The 24,406-nt window shown below is 55.7% G+C and overlaps 1 protein-coding gene across 7 annotated transcripts in view; it reads right to left on the bottom strand.

Annotated features, from left to right (window-relative positions):
* PDE2A (phosphodiesterase 2A) overlaps positions 1 to 24,406 on the bottom strand; it is a 92,879-nt gene that overhangs the window by 8,815 nt on the left and 59,658 nt on the right. For all 7 annotated transcript variants that reach the window (XM_035703742.2, XM_035703739.2, XM_035703743.2 and 4 more), the window contains 12 exons: positions 23,298 to 23,387; positions 19,303 to 19,391; positions 11,667 to 11,776; positions 10,774 to 10,829; positions 5,725 to 5,784; positions 4,957 to 5,089; positions 4,746 to 4,798; positions 4,483 to 4,557; positions 4,333 to 4,374; positions 3,712 to 3,780; positions 3,336 to 3,466; positions 452 to 563 (listed from right to left, as the gene is read on the bottom strand). In XM_035703742.2, coding sequence (XP_035559635.2) covers positions 452 to 563; positions 3,336 to 3,466; positions 3,712 to 3,780; positions 4,333 to 4,374; positions 4,483 to 4,557; positions 4,746 to 4,798; positions 4,957 to 5,089; positions 5,725 to 5,784; positions 10,774 to 10,829; positions 11,667 to 11,776; positions 19,303 to 19,391; positions 23,298 to 23,387 — 1,020 coding nt within the window. The remainder of the gene's footprint in view (positions 1 to 451; positions 564 to 3,335; positions 3,467 to 3,711; positions 3,781 to 4,332; positions 4,375 to 4,482; positions 4,558 to 4,745; positions 4,799 to 4,956; positions 5,090 to 5,724; positions 5,785 to 10,773; positions 10,830 to 11,666; positions 11,777 to 19,302; positions 19,392 to 23,297; positions 23,388 to 24,406) is intronic.

Genomic DNA, 24,406 nt, shown 5'->3' with positions numbered 1-24,406 from the left:
CAGCCCCCTGCCTCCAATGGCTCCGGGGGGCTTCTCATCCCTCCTCTAGGGCTCTCTGGTCAGGCTGGGGACCGCCAGAGTCTAATTATGTCATTTGGCTACCAAGTGAAGGAGCGGGAAGTACAGCCCCGCTGGGCAGTAATCTGAGTCTCTCCTTCACCCCCCCACACCCCCACACCCCCCACACCTCCCCCGCCAACTGCCCAGATGTTGCTGTAGTTCCCAAGCTGAACACTAGAGGACGATCCCACACAGTGCCTGCCGCCGCGGCGCTGGCCTGAGGAACCACCCACCTCCCTCTTTAAGAAGCCTCCAGGGCACCAGCGAGGGCTAGGTAACCTTGGTGCCATCAGTCCAGAAAAACAGGGGCTCTTCCCTATGGATGACGCTCTGAGGCTGAGAGCTGGGCAACTCTGTCCCCTCCAAGAGAGGCTCCTAGTAGGTCACTCACCTGGCACTCACACTTGAGCTTTTGCTCTTTCTGGAAGGCCAGGGTGCTGGTGAGCACCGTGCTCGTGTAGTGGAAGCAGTGCTGGATCACTCGCTCATCCTGTTCCGTGAACCTGGGGCAGAGGGCAGGGGTCACTGGAGAGGGAGCAGACAGCAGACTTCTCTTGCTGTTTCTCTTTGCTTCCATTTCTCCAGGAAGCCCACTCAGAGACGCAGCAGCTAACCATCACTCACTCCCCTCTACTGGGGCTGCTTGCTGCACAGGCAGCGTGGACCAGCTCCCCCCTCAGACAGGGGGGCTCCCTAAGGGGAAGGTTCTAATCCTCCTCAGACCAAAATTTCCTCCTTAAACTATTGCTCCTTGAAGCCAGGGCTACATCCCCTTCCACTGACTTCAGATTTATCCCAACTGAGGCTAAGTCTCCTCCCTCAGATTAGAGACTTGCCCGGGGCCAGAGCTGGGTAGTCTCCTGCTCTTCCCCAGGGGCCACCAGCCTCAAGGAGCGGCAGTGGCACTACCCCGTCTTGTCCAGCTCCTGTCACGGTCCTATCTTCACAACTCTGCAGGCCCTGATTTGGTGCCTCCATAAATCCTACTGTGGTTGTGAGGAGGAGCCCATCTTACTCACAGAGCTAGCTCTCATCTGTCAAGACAGCCCCCCCAATCCTGCTGAGGTCATGCAATCTGGCCACCAAATGACTTGTCACCAGGGAGTTTTGTGGGGGCGGGATGGACCAAGCTGCGGCAGGATCTGCACTGGGGACATGGGTTAGCCTCTCCGAGCAGGGGTCTTGGGAGTGAGGGGGAGGAGCCTGCCTCAGAGATATTGACCTTCTCTCTGCCCCCAGATTTCCCTGCCCAGGCTTCTCCCCATTTTCTGGCTGGTCTCAGTGCTCTTCTGCTAGGACATCCCCCACTCCTACTGCTGCCCGATGCTTTGGGCCTAGATCCCTACACCCACCACCCTGTGTCCACCTCCCTCACCTTCCCTAGCATTTGAGGCCCCTTAGTCTGGTCCCACTCACCTCTGTCCCCTCATCTATGGGTGTCTCTCGTACTCGGCCATACTGAGATCCTCATCACTCTAAGAAAACTTCAGGCTCTCTCACACCTTCACATTTCCCCCCACACCGTTCGCTCTGCCTAGAATACCTTTCCCACCCTCCTCCCTCTCGGCCCTGAAAATAAACTTCGTATCTTGCAGGCAGGGACCATGACTGTATCACCCAGTGCAGAGCTGGTGCCAGGGAGATATATGGGAGGTGCTTGCTAAATGTTTTAACTGTACTCTACTTCTTCCCTGGCCACCAAACCCCATCTCACTCCCAGCTCAAGGGACTCTGGAGTCCCAGTTCTCTGGGCTCCAGGTAGCTTGTCTGCATTCACTGCTCTGAGCTGAACCCCACCTTGGCTCACGTACTCATTCCGCACTCACTCCTGAAATATATGGGACCCAGAGATGGCTACAAAGCTGCCACCAAGCCCTGTCTCATTTCCCTTCTGATGCCACCTCTCCTCTGGGTGTGGGGCCATCTCAGAGCCCAGTCCCCCAGCCAGCAGCCAAAAGTCACAGCCCCTGTGAAACTCCTCCCCAGGAGCCTCCTGCACTCCCCTCCCCAAGGGTCTCTCCAAGACCACCTGACCAGTGCAGGGCTGGACACAGTAGGTGCCCAACATGTGCTTACTGAATGGTATAAATGCTCCTCCCACCACTAGGATTCCAAGCACAGATGACACTAATCCCACATCCAACCTGCCTCAGCGGGTTTTGCTTCACCTTGTCTTCATTTCCCCAGGCCTATCCACCTGCCTACAGAGCTCTGTGTGCTGGCAAGTCCTGCTACTCAGGCCTATGACTCCCAGATCTCTGTCCCACCCCCGTAATACTGTCCCTGGGCTTCTGACACCTCTGGAGTCCCAACATCCCCAGTCTTCACTTTCTGCAGGACCTCCAGGGCCTGAAGCCCAGTTCCCTTGCTTGAGCCCCAGGGGTCAAGCATTTTGTCAATATCTCTCTGCATTCCAGAGTCAGGATTCCCCCCTCACCTGCCTGCTCTTCCCTACCTGTACAATTCAGGCACACACGGCTAGGCCAGCTGGACCAAGTGTGGCATCAGGGGTGAGCTGCACCCACGACAGACACGGTTCACCAATCACAGCACTGCTTCTCACTAAACTCATTTCCATTATCAACCCACTGTTTCAGGCAGCTACTACCATGTAATGAGTTGGAATAGGACATGAAATCTATTTATAATACCACTTTGAGACCCCAGATCTGACCTTGGTTCTTGAGAAATGCTTCCTAAGCCCTCTTTACCCAACTCTGTCCAGCCCCACCCCTCTGTGCCCGATGATTCTCAGAGCTGCCCTGTCAGTGTCTCTAAAGTCCTTCAGCTTAGCCAGCACCCGCCCCCCCCTCCCAGCCTCTTCTCTTTAGCCTCTCCACAGTGTCAATGATGCTCTGTGGGTCCCAGAGAGTTCCCCATCCCAGAGCTCACCACCCCTCCATCAGGCAGTTTCCAGCAGAAGTGCCAAACAGGATGATGGCAAGTGGGGGAAAGGCCAGTATTCTAAGAGTAGATAATCCAAACTGGAGGAAGTGAGCAAAGAGAAGGGGAACTCATTTGGACCTCAACATGATTTTTAAATAAGCCAAAATCAGTGATGGAGACTCACCAATTACCTGTGCCTCAGCCAGCAGTAGCTACAAGGGTCTAGCGCCTTCATAATCCTGTAGTCTCTTGCACCAACAAATCATTTGGTCCACCACTGCCAGGACGGGATCCCCTGCCTGGTGCCCTTCCCTCACTGTTACCCTAGTCAATCCCTGCCCAGCCTCTCAGCTCCATCTCCTGATCCACTTCGCCCTAACAAGACTCACAAGTCTCCTCCGAGCTTGTTGAAGGCGCAGGCTAAGGCCACCACCTGGTCTGTAGCCCGGCTGATGACAGGGACGCAGAGCATGGCCTGCAGCTCACAGCCCAACATGTTCTGCAGCTGTTGCACATCCTCCTGCAAAAGGGGAGGTGTGTCGGGGCACCGAAGGAGGGAGGGAGTACGCTTCCTTCCTTCCCCCGGCACTCAACTACATTCTGCAGCAGACAGTTCTAAGGGGCTCCTGTGGGATGCGAAGTACTACACATGGGGGTGGCTTGGGAGAAAGTCCCTGCATCTTGTCTCTCCGATCTCCAGGTTGCCATCTTCCAGACACCCTGTCCCTTTGCCTCCTCCCCCAGTCCAGCCAGGCCATGGCTTACAGAGGTGAGATCTTTCAGCTGGATAGACTTCTTATCTTCCACCACATGGCCCAGGCGTCCTGTGGTCAACTGGGGAGTGAGGAGAGGTTGAGTCAGGGCCTAGCTCCCTCCAAGGAGCTAGGTCAGGCGACCTCGGACTCAACCCTCCCCTCCCAAGTCTGGAAGTTTCAACAACTTCTTCAGTAAGTCCAAATGGTGGATAGAGTCAGCAGAAGGGGGCAGGGGTAGAAGGTGGGGTGGAGGGAAGGATTCTTGATCAGAATCCCCTTTCCATGATATTAGGCTCTTCCCTAATTAGAAGAGAGAAAAGCAAACTCCAAGGATTCTCATTGATTTCAACAGATTCTAAGAGAGTCAAATCCAGAAATACTCCAACAGAATAAACTGGTCGCAAAGAAGCCTTTCTATAGATTGTTTAGAGATCTCTCCTAATGGATTCTATTTATGAGAGGCTGTGATCTCTCATAACATTTCTAAATAGATTCCAAGATCCAGATAATTCCATCAAATTCCAAGAGATTCTAGCAGAGATCTCAGTCTCTCTGGGCAGATCCCTGGAGTGTGGAGCTGGCCCTAACTGCTCCCACAGACTCCAACACTGAGGATGGAGGCAGAACTCACCGGAAAGCTGGTTTCTTCCTCCAGCACTTTGTCTCCGATGACCTGAGGGACAGAGTGGCCGGACGGTTAAAGGACGGGCAAGAATGTTCCCCTCGGAGAACCGGGTCTCTCCAGCTCCCCGTTCTGCCCACAGTGGACCTGGGCCCTCACCTTACAGGAAAGCTGGAGATTGTCCTCGGACACCAGCAGGAGGCAGCATCGAGAGGCCTGGGTCTCCTGCTGCAGCTGAGAGAGGCGGGGACGGAGAGGGGGCTCACCGGGGGCCTGGAGCCGCCCCCACTCCCCACCCTCTCGCCTCTCCCCGGCTCCTCAGGTAGAAGAGAGGGCGGGCCGCCGGAATCTGAACTGAGAGGGGGGTTCACGGGGACCTGGGTCCCTGGAGGGACACGGCGGGGAGAAGCACTGGTACTCACGTATTGGAGGACTTTGAGCTGCAGGGAAGAGGCGTCCAGGTCGTAGAGTTCCCCTGGGGTGGCGAGACGCGGGTTAGGCTCCCACCTGCCGGCCCAGCCGGGGGACCCCGGTCCCCAACCCCGGGCACACGTCCCCGCAGAGGCCCCTCCCCTCCAGGTTAGACCCTGTCCCCCCTCTTCATCCCCGCCCCCCGCAGCACCGGGTCCTCACCGCACAGCTGCAGGATCTTCCGGTCCCGGTCGGTGTAGGCCACCCCGCCCGCCGGGGGGTTCGGGACCGCTCCCGGGGCAGCGCCGGGCCCGCGCTGCTGCAGGGCCTGCACCCTTCGCAGGGCCACCAGGCTCTGGGGCAAGCCGAGCAGGCAGCCAGTCACTCGCCGCGCCCCGCGGGTACCGCGCCCGCCGCCCTCGGGCCCCTCGCCTCCACGCAAACCCTTCCCTGGTCCTGCGGAGCCCCGCGCCCCCACCCGCCCGGTCCCGAACGATTCAGCCCTCAGCGCTCCACCCACCTGTGGGCTCCCACTGCCCCAGCAGCGTCCTTGGGCCCATGAACACTCTCACCCCCACCCCCAGGCTCTTACAAAACTGGGCAGGACCAGATTTCTCCGTGTCTCTAGCACTCACGGGAGTTACAAGTCCTTGTTAAAGTCACAAAATCATAAAATCTCAGGAAAGACCCTCCATTAGGTAGGTACCTAGTACCTCCATTAGGTACCTAGTCCTTCCTAAGTACTGACGGGATATTTGACTTGCCTTATCTCACCGGACCATAAGCTATGGGTCAGTGCTATCCTTATCCCCATTTTCAGATGTGAAACCAAGGCTCAGAGAGGGTAAGTGACTTGCTCAAGGTCACATAGCCCAAAGATGGTGCACTGGAACCCAGGTCTGTCCAGCTCCCTGGCCAGATCATCTTCCCACCAGCTGTGACAAGGGTCTTCAGCAGCCCCAGTTGCACCCCGGCCCTACCCCCACTCACATGCTTCTCAACTGCCTGCAGGCTCCACTCTTCACTGTCATTCAGCTGGCCACAGTGCACCTAAAGGAATATGAGAGGAGGACTGGCTGTGACCTCCCCTAGCCTCCTGTCCCTGCCACAGTGCCCTCCCCACGCCCAGCACCACCTGTCCCCACCAACACATACACACTCCAGTCTGCGGGCCTCAGTGATAAGCCTATCCTTCTGACCAAGCAGATGGCTCCAGGAAAACCCCTTTGTCCAGGAAGCCTTCTAGGGCTAATCCAAAGAAATAGAAGTTTTCTGATCTGTGCCTTTTCAGACACTGTCCCATTAATAGCACAATCCAGGTGTCTAATGAGGGAAGGGTGGTGACCTTGGGCCCCTTTCCCTCTCCTAGCCCATGGAGCCCTTTAGGCCCTGATTATGGAATTGGTGGTATCAGCCTCAGCCTCCAGCTCCATCCTTTCGGAGTTGGGGTTTGAGCTGCCCCTGAGTCTGCAGTAAGAGAAGAGGTTCAACATTTACAATGCATCTGCTGTGCCTAAAGGACTTGGGAGGAAGGATAAGCGAATGAATGAACTGGAGTGATAAAGTGCTTGCCCTACATGTATGTGATTCTCACCAGCCCAGGAGGCAAGCTTCCACTCTGCACATGAACCAAGGCCCAGAGAGGTTGAATTGCCTTGCCCCTGGTCACACAGCAGAAAGTGGCAGAGTCTGGGACAGGATCAACCATCCCCTCCCCTTTTCTGCCCATACCTTCCCCAAGCCAGATCCCCTCCCATCCCTCCCACTCCCCAACCTCCATCACCCTATCCCACTCCAACTTCCCTGTGTCAATCATGAGGAACACCCTTAGCGCATCTTATATATGTTGTAAAAGCTCTTCTCCCAACCCTGCTTGGGCACTTGGTAAGAAAAATGAGGGAGGGAGGGAAGAAGAGAGAGCCCTGCCAGGCTCCCCACCTGCGTCACCAGCTTCCTGTGCCTACTCAGGGCTTCTCACCACCTGCAGGGCTCCCCACAGTGCCTGCACTGGGGTCCCTCCTTCATCCTCCCTCCCCACTTAGCAGCCCCCGCCCGCCTCTGCTCTAGGTCCCCTGCCTGAAGCAGATGGAGAGGAGGAGCCCAGCGGGTTCTCAGAAAGCGCACAGTCTGGCTGGGGCGGAATGGAGTGGGGGATGCAATTGGTGGGGTGCAGAACCTCATACCTGAGGACGTGGGAGAGGGCAGACTGGTGGGAACCTAAGGGTTGTGGGGGATCAGAGGGGGAGGGCATCTGCGAGGCTTCAAGAACTGGTGCTGAAGTATGGGGACGACACAGGGAGCCTGAAGAACTGGTGCTGAAGTATGGGGACGACACAGGGAGCCTGAAGAGACGGTATGGCAGACAGGAGACTGTCCTGGCAGTGCGGCTAGTAGGTGGCATGGGGATATGAGAACCAGGGCAGGGGTAGGACCCATGGTGCCACAGAGGGAAGAACCTTGAGAGCAAGGCTAAGGAACTGGACTTTGGCTTAATTGTACTGGGGATCCATGACAGACTTTAGCATCTATAGACCAAAGATGGTGTCGAAGGTTAAGCTCTGGAAGAAGTGCCACCACCGAAGACCCCCACAGGAAAGGATGTTGAAAGGCGGGGGGCATGGTTCATTTGTGTATGGCTTTCATAAACATGTTGGTATTTTACTGTTAGTGGGTGGAGGAGGTTATCCTTCTTGTTCCTTCCACCTGAACCCATCTCTCAGGAAAAGGGAAGATTCGGACCCCTCTGGGTCTGTGGGGACAATCAGTTGCTGGGTTGGCAATATAGTTTGGTGCCAATACAGAGCTGGGAGACTGAATGAGAGCTTCAGAAGGTTGGAGACAAAGAAATCCTTCTCCACCCACTGGACCCACCCCACCCCAGCACATGCTCCTGGGCTGCCTCAGCCCATCCCCACCCAGCATGTACACATTCTCCTGAAAAACCTCAGCACCCGCCCATACACTCACTTTCCCATGGAGATGCTCAGGCGTGTGTGCACACGCACATACAGAGTATAGTCCCAGACTCAAAGATATCCACACACCCACACAGCATATACACCATCCATATGTGCACATTCGTACCTGTACACAGGATACCTGAGTTCACATACCCATGAACCATGCACACACTTCTCCCCCCCCCCCATATGCAAACATACAGTCCCCAGCACTCACACATGGCTTTTTACTCACCAACAGGAACACCACTGCCACCTACTCTTGCTAATCAGGGAGTGTGTCTGGGGCCCAGTGGAAACACTCAGTAGTGGGCACTGGGGCTATAGAGAGAGTTGAAAGTCCAGCACAGCCCCACACCCCTCACCCTCACCAAGCCCAACATGGCTAATTGCAAGAACACCTCATCCTCATGTAAGGAGCTGGTGAGGCGGCACAGCCGGAGGGAAGAATGGGCACAAATCATGCATCAAATGCCAGAGACCAAGGGCCGCCCACTCCTGGGACTTATTATCCCAGAACTGAAGAATAGAGCTAAAGATTCTTTCCACACAAAGAATCTGCAATCAAGGCACCTGGAGCTGCAAGCCTCAGAGGCCCAGCGCTCCGCCAGGCAGCCCTGCACCTGGCTGGCATATTCCTCCACTGCCCGCATCTGTATCAGGCCCCACTATTCCTTTCAGGCTCCCCGTTTCTTTGCCAGCATTTGCTAACATTCGCAATCCTAGCCTTATTTTGCACTCTTGCTTGATGCCTGTCTCCCAACCCCTCCAGACTGTATGGACTGTGAAAGCGGGGCTCAGTCACTGCTGTTTGCAGCACCTAGCATACAATGCCTGGCCATGCTCAAGAATGGATACCAAGAGCAGAGACTCAGAGAAGGGAATGGGGTTGTTGAGGATGTAGCTGTGAGTCAGCCCTCCCAAAATATCTGCCCTGTGGCAGCCCCTTTACCCTTTGTACCCTCTGCCTCAGGATCTGGTTGCAGCTAGGAGGTAGGGGGCCACCTGTGCTGCCTCTGAAAGGATGTGAGATCCCGCAGGACAGGATCTCTCAGATGCATATGCCTGCATCCGGGAAAGGGTGTCCTGGGGAAGTGCATTTCTACCAGGCTTGGAGGAGAGGCAGACTGTGAATAATTTAAGTACCTTTCGAGAATTCTTTTTTAAAAAAGGAGCTATTCACTGCTCAGGGTCTTTGAGGAGGTGGGCAGATAGTCGTCAGGAACCTCTCCTGGCAACCAGAGCCCCAGATAGCATCTTGCTCAACAGCATGTATCCCATACCTCAGACTCACTGGGATCACTCTTCTTCCAACCACCCTTCTCCCCACCCTGCCTTGGCTCATGCTGTTTACTCCACCTAGAATATCCTTTCCCCTCTTCTCTGCCAGTGGACCTCCTACCTATGCTCCAAAGCCCGACTCAAGTGCTACCTCCACTAGAGGCACCCCTTATTGCTCCAGCCTCTGCCACCAGAGCAGCTGCTAGCAGCATTTATTTCATTTAGCCACTGGTAGTCTGAGGCTGTGCCTGCCTTCCCCCAGATGGAGCTTCTAGAAGGCACTAATGGGTCTCACTTCTCTGGATGCCCAGAGCAGGGTTTTGCTAGGATGCACTAAGTTTAAGTAATGTGACCCACCTCCCCCTCCACAGCACACAAAACCTATACACCCAGGCCTTTCTCCCCCCCAGGAGAAGGCAGAAACCTGGGCTCCCCCCCCAATCTGAGCCCAGGTGAGCAGCAGTCATGGCAGCCATCCTCCTGCCCGCAAGATGAACAAACTCCAAACGTCCCTTTTGCTGCAGTTGCTTGCCTTCTGGCCCAGCCCTCACTGTCCCTCCCAGACTCTGCTCCCTCAGCAGAGGTGGGCGCCCGAGGTACCACCGCCCACCGCCCACCTCCGCCCACTGCCCCGGCCCTGGTCCTCTTCCAAGCCACCAGCTCTGGCCCAGATTGGGACCAAAAGAGGGAGGGAAGCCTCGCTGAGAGCTCGGTGCCAACAGCAGATCCGTCCCCTGCGGGAACAGAAGCTGGGGGTGGGGAGCAGCTTGCGGGAGAAACCAAGGGTGCGGGCGGCTCCCTCCGCGGGCAGATGGGGCGCCGGAGACCCAGCCAAGCACCCCTCCCCGCGGCCGCCCCCCACTCCCACTGCCCTCCCCCGCCAGCAGCTCCGGAAAGGTCAGGCGCCTCGGAAACCTTTAATTCTGGCTTAATGAGCTCGGGAGGAGTCCCACGGGCGCACGAGGACCCACTCTTCATCTGTCCCGCCCCCCGGGCTGCTCCCACCGAGGTGGTGGCGGCCTCGGTGAAGCCTACTCCCAATAATGGCCATTTGGGGCGCCCACCCTCGGTCCCGGGGACGGGACAGTGATTGTGAACGCTCACGCCCCCGCCCCGCCAGGCTCAGCCGAGCCCTGCCCCCGGAGCAGAAAGCCCGAGAGCTGCGCCAGGGGGCAGCAGAGGGCACGGGGGAGCCCCGGCCTGGGGGCCTGGGTTCCGGCCTGACGCCCCCCCTCCCAGGCAGCGCATCTCCCCTTCCCCCATCACCCCCTCCAGGAAGCCCTCTCCGCCCGCCTCTGGCGTGGGGCTGCAAGCTCTCTCAGGCAGCCCCTCCCGTAGCCCCCGCTCCTGCCCCCGGAATCCGACCGGCCGTCCCACGCTCTGTCAGCACCCCCCCCCCCGCCCCCCCACCGCAATCCACCCTTCCTCGGTGTCTCTCCGGCCTTCTGTGGACACAGCCCCCCGCCTCTAACCCGGAGGGGAGGATGCCAAAGAGGGAGCAAGGGTTGCACTTCTAGCTCACAGGGGGCTGAGAGGTGCAAATGGGGCTTGTGCATGTCTCGGAATGTGGCTAACCCGGCCAACGACTTTGTCCTGACCACTCAAGGTAGGCCGGAGCGCTGGGGTGTGGGGAAGCCCAAACTCCTCCCAGGCCCCCATTTCCCCAACTCCCGCCCAGCTTGCTGCTCTACACACACACACACACACACACACACACACACACACACACCAGACAGGCTCCATCCACTGCACTTGCTCTGTCTCCCCCAGCCCACCCCACACCCCACACTGTTCTTACCAGGATGACGGCCGCCACAGCCCCAGCCTCCTTGTCCACCAGCGGCATGACCAGCACTGAGGGGAAGAGGGCAATGAGGTGGTCCTGCGGGGCCAGTGAGGCTCAGAGATACAGAGCCAAGCCCCAGGGAGGGAGACAAAGACACAGACAAAGAGGCTGGGACAGAGACACAGAGAGACCCAGAGACCCAGAGAGACAGGGGGTCCTGAGGCAGCAACAGAACAACCACAGCAATGTCCCCTGCATGGAAGGAAGCCCCCTCACTTCACAATTCTCCTGTGACCACCACCCCCAGCGACCCTGAGAGGGCAGGAGGCAGGAAAGGCTGAGCACCCCTATTTTACAGATTGGGAAAGTGAGGTCCAGAAAGGGGAAGTGACTTGCCCAAGATCACACAGCAAGTCAGGTCTCCTGACTCCCAGTCTTGTGCACTTTCCACATCGAGACAGAGGACAGAGACCTAGAGAGGCTGAGACACGAGGCAGAGAGACATGGCGGACAGGGGGTGTGGAGAGGAAGAGAAAGAAAAACAGAGACAGTGACAGAGAGAGCATGACAACAACGCAGCCCATCTAGCAATAGACACAAGCACACGATCACTGTGGCCACTGGCCACTGAGCCCTCGTATGTGCCAGGCCCTTAACATGCATTATCTCATTTGCTCCTCCTCAAAACACCCCCTCAAGGTAGGTTCTCTCATCCCCATTTTACAGATCAGGAAACGGAGGCTCAGAGAGGTTAGTAGCACAAGAGGGAGAGAATTAGAGGATTTGCTGGAGACACAGGCAAGAGAAAGATGGAGACAGAGATGAAGACAGGGATAGAAGACAGACGTGATCTCGGGAGCAGGAGCACAGTCCCTCCCTGCCCCTGCCCACTTCCCAGTCCTTACCTTGGCTGTCAGGAGCCAGTGGAGCCACCAGCCTGGCCAAGGGCTTCCCTGGCAGATTTGAGGGGCCCAGTCCATTGCAGCCCAGCCGCTTCCGGGAGACCACAGCCTCTCTGAAAAGAGGATGCCATCCCATCTCTCAGTCCCTGGATTACATAGGAGCAGACCCCAGCCTGGGGACGCACAGCAGGCTGGACCCTGCACATCTGCAAGGATCTAGACAATTTAACCTGCTGTAGGGTGGACACAAATAAAAGAGATGGGAACCCTGACCTGACCATGTAGCATCTGGCTCCTGGTACCTCTTGCTGGTGGGTGTGGGCCTAGTGCAGGTCCCCCAGAGCAAATAAAGCAAGGACTCAGAGCTAGGCTGCCTACATTAAATCCTGCTGTGGCTACTACTTGACCTTGGGCAAGTGACCTACCTCTCTAAGCCTCCCAGGGAGACAGAGTGTGGAGGAGAGTAGAATACTAACCATCTCCATCCTCAGAAAGCCATTCTATACACCTGAAACTAGTGTAACGCTGCATATCAACTATACTTCAATTAAAAGAAAAGAGAAAAAGAAAACATTCTAGAGCAACCTGCAGTGCTAAGCACAGGAGGACTCCAGAGATAGCTGTCCTAACTTGAGTTTATCCTTCACTCCCTATGTGCCATGCACAGTCCAAGCAACTCCTATAGATTAACTCAGAATTCCTGACAATCCTATGAATTCAATATTATCATCATTTTCCATTTGCAGGTGGAGAAACTAAGGCACTGAGAGGTTAAGAACCTATCCAAGGTCCCATGGCTAATAAGTGGTGGAGTCAGGATTTGAACCCAGGCAGTCGGCACCAGAGTCCATACTCTTTTTTTTTTTTTTAATGACAGAGAGAGAGAGAGAGAGAGAGAGAGAAGCAGAGGGAGAACCAGGCTCCAAGCAGGGAGCCTGACGTGGGACTGGATCCCGGGTCTCCAGGATCACACCCCAGGCTGAAGGTGGCGCTAAACCGCTGGCCAGGGCTGCCCAGAGTCCATACTCTTAACTAGTGTGCTAGAATCTTTCTAAAGACCTGAGGGGGCATGAGCTTCCAACAGGATTAGTGTGAATGGGGGTAGGTGTGAAGAAGGGGGCAGGGAGGAGAGATGGTGTAGGAAGAATGACTTTCTATCTGCCCTCACCACACATACCACCCTTCCCCTGGCCTCTAGCTCTTCCTGCTTAATTAAGTGCCTGATTTTTCACCAACTGTCACTCCCTGATGATTAATTGTCCTGGGTTCCTCATCCCTCATGCTGCCTCTACTTAATTGTGTTTGTAGGAACTGCCTGGCCTGAAAAGAAGAGAAGCCTGGGGGGCATATGGGGTCACTCAGGGGAGCCAAGCAAAGGCCAGTTGAGAAAAAAGAGAGGGGGCAGCCTACAAGTCTCCTGATCAGGTCACAGCTTCTAGAGAAATTGAGGACAAAGAGGTTGAGCATTTTGGTAGAGATCGTGCAGTATTCTGAACTGGATCCACTCCCTCCCGGTCTCTTGGTCTAGAATCTACAAGAACCGGTGGTACCTCCTACCCTCTAGCCCTGGCACTCTGGACCATTAGGCTCCTAGAGTGCTAGGCTCTGGTTCTGCGCTGTCCAACTATGCCAATCATCCCAGGAAGGAATAGGAATCTAGGGTGGCAGGAGGGCAGTGCAGCCATGCTTCCTGATGACTAAACTGCTAAAGACTGGGGCTTTCTGGGGGCAGGTGCCTTCCTTGGTGACCCCCAGGCAAACCCTCTCTTGCTGAACCCATGCAGCCACTTGGCTTCCTGCAGTCTGGTTTTTGGGTGACCACAAGGTGGCGCTGGTCCCTATGCTGCTGGTCAGTGAACCTGTCACTTCATCCCACTGACCCCTGACTCCCCCATTCCTACCATCCCAACCCCCTGCCCTGACCAGAGTTACCTTGGCCTCATCCCCTTTCTCCTGGGGAACCCGATAAAGGAGTCTGCCCTCAGCCTTTTTTCTTTTCTGCACAAAACTTCTTCCTCTGTGCTCACAGCCCCATGACTCCCCAACCCCCCACTCTCATAAACTCCAGACCCCAGATAGGACCCCAGATACCCCAAGGCCTCCTGGAAGCCTGCCCTAGATGTCCGTGACGTTGACAAAGGCACCTAGTCCCAACCTGAACTTGTTCTCTCCCCCACAGAAAGTGGCACAACCACCCATCAGGTCCCTTGTAGCTTGTCCACAAACTGTCCTTAGCTACCTCCTCTTCCTCACCTCCCCCATTCAATGGGTGAATCACCTCCCATGCATCTCTCATAACTGTCCTGCATGGAATTAGTGTCAGAGAAAGCTTCCTGGAGGAGGCGATGCTGAGTTGGGTCCTAAAGAACATGCAGAGGTTATCGAGGCTGAGGAGAAGGGATGTGCAAGCAGGGGGAACTACCTGTGTAGAGGCTCAGAGGAGAGAAAGACCGTGTGGCTGCTGGATTGCCCTACTTGCAAGGAGGTTAGTGTGGCCGGATGGCAGAGAGCAAGGCTGCAGAGGGCCTGGGGAGCCGGGCGTGATCCTGAGGGCACTGGGAGCCCCAGAACAGACTTGCATAGGGGGAGGTAAGGGGCAGGTTTGCTCTCAGGTTAATCTGTTTAGCTGCTGGGTAAAACTCTCATTAGACAGGGAGGATCTGAGAGGCTGGAAACGTCCTGGCAGTGAGAGCCTGTGGTCTCAGGGGTCCCAGGACAGCAGCAGACGAAAGGCTGGGCTGGGGCAGGTCAGCCTTGACTCTGCCCAGATCATTCATGGAGCCCCGGTGCCTCCAAGGGGACTAAACCCTCTGGAGTCCCCTCACCTTGGCACCTTGCTCTGCAACCTGCCCTACCTGGCCAGGCCACATCCCACAGTCCCAGGCTGGTCTATGCTGGGCCATGCTCATCCCAGCCCATGCCCATGGGAGCCCTTTCCTCGGCTGCACCCTTTCCAGAACTGTAGCCCCTCTGGGGGTTTTAAAGACAGCCACAGACTGGAAGGGCAAGGGAAGGGAAGTGCCCAGGCTGAATCTCCCCAACTGAGATGGGGGTGGGGGCTGTGTCTATACTCCCACCCCAATGGTTCCTGACTCAACTTAGGACCTTGTGCCCTGCCACATCTTCCCTCCTGACTCCTCTATCCTCCTGTCCCAGATGCCAGGCCGATGGTGGAGGGTGAGGGGACTCCACGCCCAGGGGCCAGCTGTCCAGGCTGAAAGCTAATGACTCAGCCCCAGTGCCTGGGTGGTCATGGCTGCCCCAGTGACGATAAAGACAGATGGGCACAGAGTGGGGAGAGGAACGGGCGTGGACTTTATGACAGTTCCGTCCCTTTAACAATTATTTGTTTAGTGGCAAGAGTAGAGAAAAAGGCTTTCTGTAGGTAGGGTCAATGGCCTGGAAAGAGCTGAGTGCCCAGGCCCCCTTCCAATCCTCTGAGCCCCTTCTCTGGTGAGGCCCCATCCCTCTTACAGAGCACCCCACCCCTCACCTCCAGGGGCCTCAACCTCGCTCTGACTTTTCATCTCTCTTAGAGACAAATTATGATCTGGGCCAAGACCTGGACCCTCCTGTCCCCTGTCCTCTCCCAGAACGTGAGACTCCAGGGATGGGAAGAGACTATTCCCTGTGTCCCCTGAGACAAATCAGAGGGACCCACAGATTCTGCAGTGAAAGAGGACCTGGTCAGCTCTGAGGAAGACATTTCTCAAGGTGGGGCACCAGGACCCCCAAATGGTAGCAAAGGGAGACAAGCAGCTGGGCTGCTGTGGGTGATGGTGTCCCTTTGGCAGCTGAAAGGCCCCAGACTTCGCGCTACACCCAGCAGCGGATAGTGAGAGGCTTCAAGATGGCAGGAGACACACTAAGAGGAGGCAGGCGGGCGGGCTGGGGACCGAAATAGGCTGAGGGATTGAGGAGGCACCAAGATGAGGGAGCTGACTTCCAGGAAGGTCCTACCACAGACAGCCTTCCACTTTCCAGGAGGCTCTCCCCTCTGGGCCCTGGAATTCAGAGCTGGCCCTACCCTCACCCAGGGCAGTGTCCCATCTTACTGACTCTCAGGAACGGATGGAGGCCCAGAGTGGACCCTTGGCCTGGTGGTCACAGCCACTCCTTCCTGGATCCCAGGCCCCCCAACTCCCAGCCCATTGTTCTTGTGGAAAGACCCAACCCAGAGGGAGGCCACTGCGGCCCAGACACCTTTTCTGGAAACTGGATCCTTCTCAGTGCTGGGGGAGCTATACGGCAGGCTTCCTAGAGCACTTCCAGCTGGGCCTGGGTCGTGTGAGATAAGGGAAATGTGGCTGGATGAGTGAGATGGAGTCACACAGGGAAGGACTCTGCTCAAGAGAAGAGGTGTGACCAGCATGAGGGGGTAGGGAACCCAAAACACAGTGTGGAAATGAACCTGGGCCCCTGTGAGCCACGGAGGGGATGGGGTGGTGGCAGGAGGGGCCTCCCCATCCCCCTTGGACTATCTCCCCTGCCACTGTCACACCACACCGAGCACATCCTCTGCCCCTTCTTCCTGGGCCTTATCTGTCTTTATGACCCACCTCTATTCACACCTGCCGCTGTTTCCCAGCCCTGACGGCCCTCCAGGGTTTCCTGGAGCGGTGCCCCCTCCACTGGGCACAGCCAGAGGCTGGAGCTGCACCTCAGCCTGAGGCAGCTGCCCAGTCTCCTGCTGGGCCCCAAACCACAGGGGTCACCATTGGAAAGACCCAGCACCCAGCACCCTCACTTTATAGAAAAAGATGGGAGCCATAAGAGAAGGAGTTTTCTCAAGGTCACCCCAATGAGGACATTGGGACCTGGGGTGGAGGGTGACCAGCAACCACTGAGCTCCGACTTGTGCCAGGTCCTGGGCATCCGTCATCTCATTACATCAAAAGACAGGGCCTACTGATATCTCTGTTCTAGAGAGAAGAAAACAGATTTGGAAGCGGATACAGGGAGGCAGGGATGGGCTAGACTCCAGGCCTATCTGACTCCCATTCCAGTGCTCTTCCCTATTCCACATACCTAGCTAGGTCTTAGCCCTGGCCTTGGAGGTAGACTCAGCACCAGACACGGGCAGAGGGGGCAGTGATGGAGCGCAGATTTCAGAAGAGAGGACTGGCCTAAACCTTCACCCTTAATCCTTGCTGGCTGAATAAATTGTTTTTTTTTTTTTTTTTTTTTTTTTTTTTTTTTTTTTTTAATTTTTATTTATTTATGATAGTCACAGAGAGAGAAAGAGAGGCAGAGACACAGGCAGAGGGAGAAGCAGGCTCCATGCACCGGGAGCCCGACGTGGGATTCGATCCCGGGTCTCCAGGATCGCGCCCTGGGCCAAAGGCAGGCGCCAAACCGCTGCGCCACCCAGGGATCCCTGGCTGAATAAATTGTGATCTCTGTGTCCCCTGGGATGTGCGTGCATCCCCTTTTGCCCCTTGTCGGGCTCTTCTACAACTCCTGGGGTTTCTGAGCCCTGTCTCCCAGCAGACACCTCTTCATCTCCACTGAACTCTGGGCTAGTTGCACTGGAACACTCACTTTTAATTGCCTTTTTAATTTTTATTTTTTTAAATAAATTTTATTTATTTATTCATGAGAGACACAGAGAGAGAGAGGCAGAGACACAGGCAAAGGGAGAAACAGGTTCCATGCAGGGAGCCCGACATGGGACTTGATCCCAGGTCTCCAGGATCATGCTGAAGGTGGCGCTAAACCGCTGAGCCACCAGGGCTGCCCCCCCTCCCCTTTTTTTTTAACCCAGTATCTTTTCCAAAAGCTTTACTAGGTCTGGAGTCGGGGAGGGGGCATTGGGGAATACTGAGAGTGCAGAAGATCTGAGACCTCTCCAAGATGCCTGGACCACAGACCCCCCCGCCCACCCCATCTCACAGCAGAAAGCCTCAGGGGAGCATTTGCGGGTTCAGAAGGAACAGAGCAAACCCTGCAGGGTGCTCCCCTCCTGCCTTCTGAGCTTATGGCCCTGCATCCCTCTCCCAGGCACGCCTCCCCAGTCCACTTGAAGGAAACTTCCTGGATGGAGCAAGCTCCTAGGAAGCAAAGTTCTTAGCAGTAGGGGTGCTGGCTCTGAGGAGAAAAGTGGATATGATAGCATTATAGCATTCTTTTTCCTCAAGATTCCAAAGACCTGTCAGCCCTATCCTGCCATCTCACAGATGGGGCAGTAGAAGCCAGAGAGGGGCATGGCTAGCTTGGTTCACACAGTTCTTGAGGGAAGGAGTCATCAGGAGATGCTGAATGGGACAGTATCACCTACCACCCATCCCATAGGGGGACCAAATGGGAAGGCTCTGGGTTGTTGGAGAGGCACCACCCCCTCCCATGAGGAAGGGCTAGAGAGAGATCAGCATCTAGGAATCCAGAACTCCAAGTGCCAGAAGGGGCCTCAAGACCCCTGGCATCCCCAGCACCAGGACCTCGGGCATCCCCAAACAGCAATTTTTTCCCATGGCCTCTAGGAAAAGAGAGTGCCTTACTGGCCTCAGCTACTACCTCAAAAAGCCATTATCTCTGAACCATCTGGCCTGTTGGAAAAGCCCTCCCCCGGGGAGTGGAGTGCTGCCTTCTAGTAACCCCCACTGATGTCCACTCTGCCCTCAGCTCCTGACCTAGTGCTCCCCAGGCCCATGATGGCCCTGCAGTGCTTCGAAGGCAGTGACCATGTCCTCTGTGACCTGACCTCCTCTAGACCAGCACTCCTGCCTGCCAACACTTTCTCATCTGACAAGTTCCACTTCCCCTGACTGTCCCCTAAATGGCCAGGAACCAGGAGACTGTGTCCCAGGCCTCGCTCTGTCTCACACCAGGTATGAGGCCTTGGACATGTCTCAGGATGGAAGATAAGGAGGCTGACTTCAATAGGCTAGGAGGCATCAGGGGACCACAGAGCAGCGAGCCTACCCTACCGAGCCTACCGTCAGGGATTCCGACATTCTATCCTGCCAAAAACAAAACCAGACACTTAGCATTTCTAATGGATGTGGTTTTAAGTGCTTGTGTTAAACATTTAATCCTCGCAGCAACCCTATGAGATGAGTACTGTCATTATCACCACTTACAAACAGGATACCTGGGGCCCAGAGAGGAGGAGCACCTTGCCCTAGATTATACAGGTAGTAAAAGGGAACTGGGACTTGAACCCAGGCAGTGGGGCTCAGAACCCACAGCAGGACACTGTCTCTGATCCCCCTGTGCTCAGACACAGGGTTGACACCACGTGCTCTTGCAGGTCTAACATTCTATGATTCTGTGAGAACCTCCCAGGTGGTTCTCATAGCCTGCTGGGGTTCTAATGATAAACTGTAGCCCCGACCTTCTGAGACTGGGCTCTGAGGAGACTGTGGCACTTTAGAAGAGCTCTCTAGGTTTCTAGAAGAACACCTACCAGTTGGCACTTCCCCTGTGCTGCCCACTGCCCCAACACAACATGAGAAAAGACATTGCTTCTTCCCTCTATGGGGAGTCAGTGACCCAGCCGGCAGGGAAGTAGAGGCCAACTGGATGGGGAGAGTCAGACTGGATGGCTTTGGAAAGTCCCCTCCACCCCCCACTCTCCACCCCCGACCCAGGCCTGAGATACTTGATTGTATGAGAGACAATGGGATACAGAATGGCTCACCGGACTTTCCCTTCCTGGGGCAGCTCGTGGGGGGGGTCCTCACACACCAGCCGGGACTCCCCATCCAGTAGGTAGGTGTAGACGGTCTCCTAGGACAGAAGGCACTGGTGAGATCCTGCGGAGAGCCCTCCCAGCTGCCCTGTCCCAGCCCAGAGAGGGATCTGGGTGATAAGGTCACAGACCCTGTGGCCGTGGGCTCAAGTAACTGTTTTTACTCCCCAGGGAATTCTAACAGGCAGCCAGCATGGAAACACTCCTTTATGAACTCACACTTTACCCCTCCTCTTGGAGGGGCTCTGGGCAGGCAGTGACCCATGACCCTGCTGGCTTTCCTTGTCTATCACCCCAAGTCCAAAGTGTCAGGGAGAGAATCTAAAAGGCTGAAAGTGTAGACAAATCCCATCCACCACCCTGCCCCAAGGTATTTCCCTGCTGTGCCTCCAGCCTCAGCAAACTATAACAGTGGTCCATCCAAGGCTGTATGGCAGGAGGGGGCTCAGAATGCCCTGGAGGCTTCCCTCCTACCTCAGAGACACAAATAATTCTACAAGAAACTGCACACTGTGACTCAAGCCAGAAGGACTTCCTGGAGGAAGTGACCTTAAAGCTGTAATGCAGTGAAAATTAGACACATTTGGGGAATGAGGGGAGGCATAGAAGAACGGCTTCTGGGCTGGGCTGAGTAGCAGATAAGTGTAAAGAGCACAGAGTATTTATGGAACTGACAGTGGAGGCAGGGGACACAGGAAGTGGCCCTGGGGTCAGCAGGGCCCATAAACATAGCTGAGGGGAGGCTGCTGTGAGTGCTGAGAGGTAGGAGCAGGTGCATATTCTGGAATGATCACTCCCTAAAGTGAGATCAAAGCTCTATTCAAAGTTGTCAAGTCTTCTGCTTGTCAATGTGCCTTCCTCAAGGGCCCAGAGCCGTCTTGACATCTTGGCCTTGGTTCTGGGCACACGCTAGCAGAAGTGGTTGCCCTCGCCGACCCGTGGGTAAAAAACCACATTCCCTCCAAGCAGGACTGGCTACCCCAAGGGATCCATAGACAACTCCCATCACCCCATCAGCACAGCCTCAGCGAGCGCCCCACTGCCTTGCATGCTGGGTGCAGAGGGAAACACTGAGGCCAGTGCTGCCCAGCAGAGACCGTGCCCCAGTTCAGGGCACCCACATGCCCAGCTAAGTATCCTGAGGGGCACTGTTTTCTTGGAGGCTGGTGTGTGCGGGCTCTCCTCTCTCCTGATGCTATCAGGGAGAGCTTCTGGAAGAGATGACACTGGAGCTGGGTGTCGAAGACCCACTGCAGTAAGTTTGGCAGTTAAGTGTGGAATCCAGTCGAAGCAATTACTCTTTGGCCACTGTGAGAGCCCACAATCCTGCCAGCCACTCTTGTTATCTTTGGCTGTCCCTACCCTCCAAGTCCCAGGAGTTGTTCCAGTCCCACTTCCAGAGAACTGGAGCCAACTCACTGGTGGTGTGGGCTGGGAGGATAGGGCCTGAGAGGAGTGAGAGGGGCAGGCATAGGCCAGGCCTGGAGGTCTCCTCATCTCTGTCCTACCTCCTTCTGGTCCTCCAGTCTTTGCAGCAGCCTGAGAGGGGCTGGAGGCATCTAGCCCAAAGATGTTAGGAGGACCCCCCCACACTCCCCAGCACCCAGAGTCACAGGGAGAGAGAGCCTGGCCTTGGCAGAGAGAGAGAGAGAGAGAGAGAGAGAGAGAAGTGGCTACACAGGGGGTGGGGAAGCAGGGAGGACAGATCCTCATCACTTCCGGATGTCCCTCTGCCTCCCACCCCCTCACTCTCAGCCCTGTGGGTTAAAATTAGCTGAGTTTATTGGAGAGAAGGAGGGAACCATCGCAGACACATCAGCACCATCTGCATTCAGGGCTGCCTGCCACAATGGGTGCTGATGAGGGAGCCAGGTGCTGGCTCTCCTCAGAGAGGGGGACTATGGAGACCCCTCCCCCACTGCCCCACCCTCCCGTCTTCCCGGGGCAGAGCAGCCGCCTCCATCTCCTCCCTTCTCTGGGGGCAGAGCAGATCCCCCGTCTTCCCTCCTTTCTCTAGGAGGCAGACTGGAACCCTCTCAGTTCCCCTCCAACTCCCTGTGAGCAGAGCAGACACCTCCAGCTCCCCCCACCCCCATTCCCTGGGGGCAGAGCAGAACCTCCCATCCCCCTTCCTTCTCTGGGGGGCAGAGCAGAACCTCCCATCCCCCTCCCTTCTCTGGGGGGCAGAGCAGAACCTCCCATCCCCCTCCCTTCTCTGGGGGGCAGAGCAGATCTCCCATCTCCCCCAACCCCCTGTGGTCAGTAGAGACCTCTCATCTACCCACCCCTCACAAAGGGCAAATCACACTTCCATGTCTCTACCCCTCTTGAGGAGGTGTGGGGGAAGTGGGTGGGGGGAGGGACCCCTTCAGGAGAAGGGGTGTGCCGAGGCCCTCCACCCAATTAAACCACAGCTCCCCAAAGACAGGGCTCCCTTAGCTCGTACAGGTCTCTTGGATGAGCTAAGGGAGACCTGTCCCACTGTTCCTGGACCCTAATTGCCTGGATCACAGCTGTCTTCCAAGCCCCCAGCTCTGGGGGTACAATTAATCTGGTTCAGGGTATCTGTACTGGCAGAGCCACCAGGTACCCTGCCTATGAAGACCTAACTAGTCACCTCCTCCTGACCCCTCCCAGGGCAGCCTCAATGGCCACAGAGGGCCCAGGGCAGCCTTGTAGCTGCTGACCTGCTAACCATCCCCCCACCCCTTCCTTTCCAGATGTTTCTCCATCCCAGGCCAGATGTTGCCTCAGTCCTCGCCTTCTCTGGGAGGATTTATTTTTGGGCGCCAACACACCACCCACTTCCTACCAATTTCACACTCAATAATGCTCACTCATTAGCCCTCCTCCTGGGCTCTGAACTTCTAGAAGGTTTGAGAAGGCAGAGCTGAGGAGAGAGAATGGGGCTTAGGTGCCAAGCCCCATTTGTCCCTGTCATGCTGTGTGACCTTGGGTGAGGCACCCTCCCTCTCTGGGCCTCTGGAGGTTCATTTATCAAGCAGATTCAGATACAGTGGGCTTGCAGGGGTGGGGATGGGGCATGAGGGGTGTCACATTTTGGCAGAGGCTGCCCTTGACTGCTATCTAGAGTAGGGAAGAGAAGATTCCAGGCTATGGTGACCCACGTCAGGCATCTCCGCCTCCGGGAAGTCTTCTCTGCTCCTTCAGCTGGTTCAGATTTCCCCCACCAGGCTGACTGCTGGGACAGGGCAGCTTCGGGTCTCAGGGCCAGTTTGCTCATCTTACTGCCTAAGGGGTGAGCAGTGGCCAACAGAGCCAGGCTGAGGAATGGCCTGGGCAGGTCAAAAGAGGCACAGTCCCCTCACCAAGGCACTCTGGGCCCAGACAACCAAGGAGGCCAGGCTACCATGGGCCCAAACAGCTACCCTCCACCTGCCCCCAATCTCCAATCATCCACGATGTTGGGATAGGTGAGAGAGAAGCCTAAAGGTTTCTAGAGGTCATCTTGTCCAGCCTCCCATCTCCAGGCAGGATACTTCAACTTCACAGAGACTCATTCAATAAAGCTGTGCCTCACTCCAAGCACTGCTGGACTTGACATCAAGAAAGTTCTTCTGCATGTCTACCCTCAACCTCTTCTGCTACATATCCCAAAGCCCACCTGACTCCACTATGTTCTAACTATTATCCTAGGGGAATCCTTTCCATTATCTGAGACATGATCTTTCCAATTAAGCTCTAAGTCCCCTTCTGTCTTTGACAGTTCAGAATTCCTATTTAAGTTCATTCTTTGGGACTCAGCTCCCGCCCTTCTCCTCCAGGACACCCTCTCGGAACACTCACCCAAACCCTTCACTTCCCTAGGAGAGTCCTCTGGGCAGAGACCCTGCCTCCTCCTTCCTTCTCGACTATATGGAAGATACAGCAAGGAGCTGGGCAAAGATTTGGGGGGTGAGGGGATTGCGGGGCCAGGCACTTACCACTTTGGGGAGCACGGCTGAGAGGGCCTCCTTGACAGCCCGCCGGAAGCCTGCAATGTGGATGACAGCACCCAGGCTCAACAAAGCATCCTGGAAGGAAGAGAGGAAAGAGCAGTGAGGGCTTTCTTCAGGCAGACCAGGGCAGCCCCATCTGCCCATGCAGCTAGGAGCACAGACTCTCCCTGTAAACCAGAGCCCAGGGCTCTCAGACACTTGGATCCCAAGGTCTTAAAATCTCGGAACCCAAGAAGTCTTAAGGCCCTAGTATCTCTAAGTCCACTCATCTTACAGATGGACCAAAGGGGGCTCAGAGAAGGACCAGAGACTCTGCAAAGTGCTCACAGTAGGTCAAGAGGTCAAGTGTAGTCTCGCCCCCATCCGCAAGGACAACTCTGGCATAGTAGGGAGAGCACCTCCTTCCATATTAAAACAAAGCAAAATAAGCAAACCCCAAAAAAACAAATTTGAATACTGGGTTGGGAGTAGCGAGAGCCCAAGGGGTACATGAGCTCACAAGGTGGGAGAGACACAGTTGGGCCAGCCTCTGGCAAGATAAAGGAGGAAGGAGAAGTCAGCCTTGACTGCCTCAGAGCTTTCGCATCCCAGGAACAGGCCTTGTCCTTGGACAGCCGGAACAGAGACAAAAAAGGTCCATGTTTCTCACTCTTTTAACTTGGCTGAGCCACAGGGATCAAAAAGAAAGGTAATGGAACAGGGGACCCAGGGCCAAGGCAGGCTCATGACTCATACTGTCCACTCAGCCATGCCCTCCCCGCTAGCCCTTGAAGTTCTCTTCTGTGGATGGCTGGGTCTGTGTTCAAAAAGCAAAATGATTAACCACAGGAGGAAGGAGATATGGTTTGGCCCCCATTTATGTGAAAATGTTATAAGGTTGAGGGTCTTAGTGAACCACAAGCTCAGCATGAGCCCATAGTGTATGTGTGGCTGGAAATAAATTAAAATGCTGAAGCTGCAGGCCATATTAATAAAGATCTGTTAGCCCAAATAGGGAAGATGGCAGTTCCCCCCACTTCTGTAGGCTGATTAGATCATCCCCAGTGCATTGTGTCCCAAGTAAGGACAAGATGAGACTCAGTCACAGGTGATCC

Source organism: Canis lupus, chromosome 21, assembly GCF_003254725.2.
Source record: "Canis lupus dingo isolate Sandy chromosome 21, ASM325472v2, whole genome shotgun sequence".
Taxonomy (NCBI): Eukaryota; Metazoa; Chordata; class Mammalia; order Carnivora; family Canidae; genus Canis; species Canis lupus.
The sequence above is the reverse complement of the archived record's forward strand: the minus strand, read 5'-3'. Positions and strand labels throughout refer to the sequence as shown.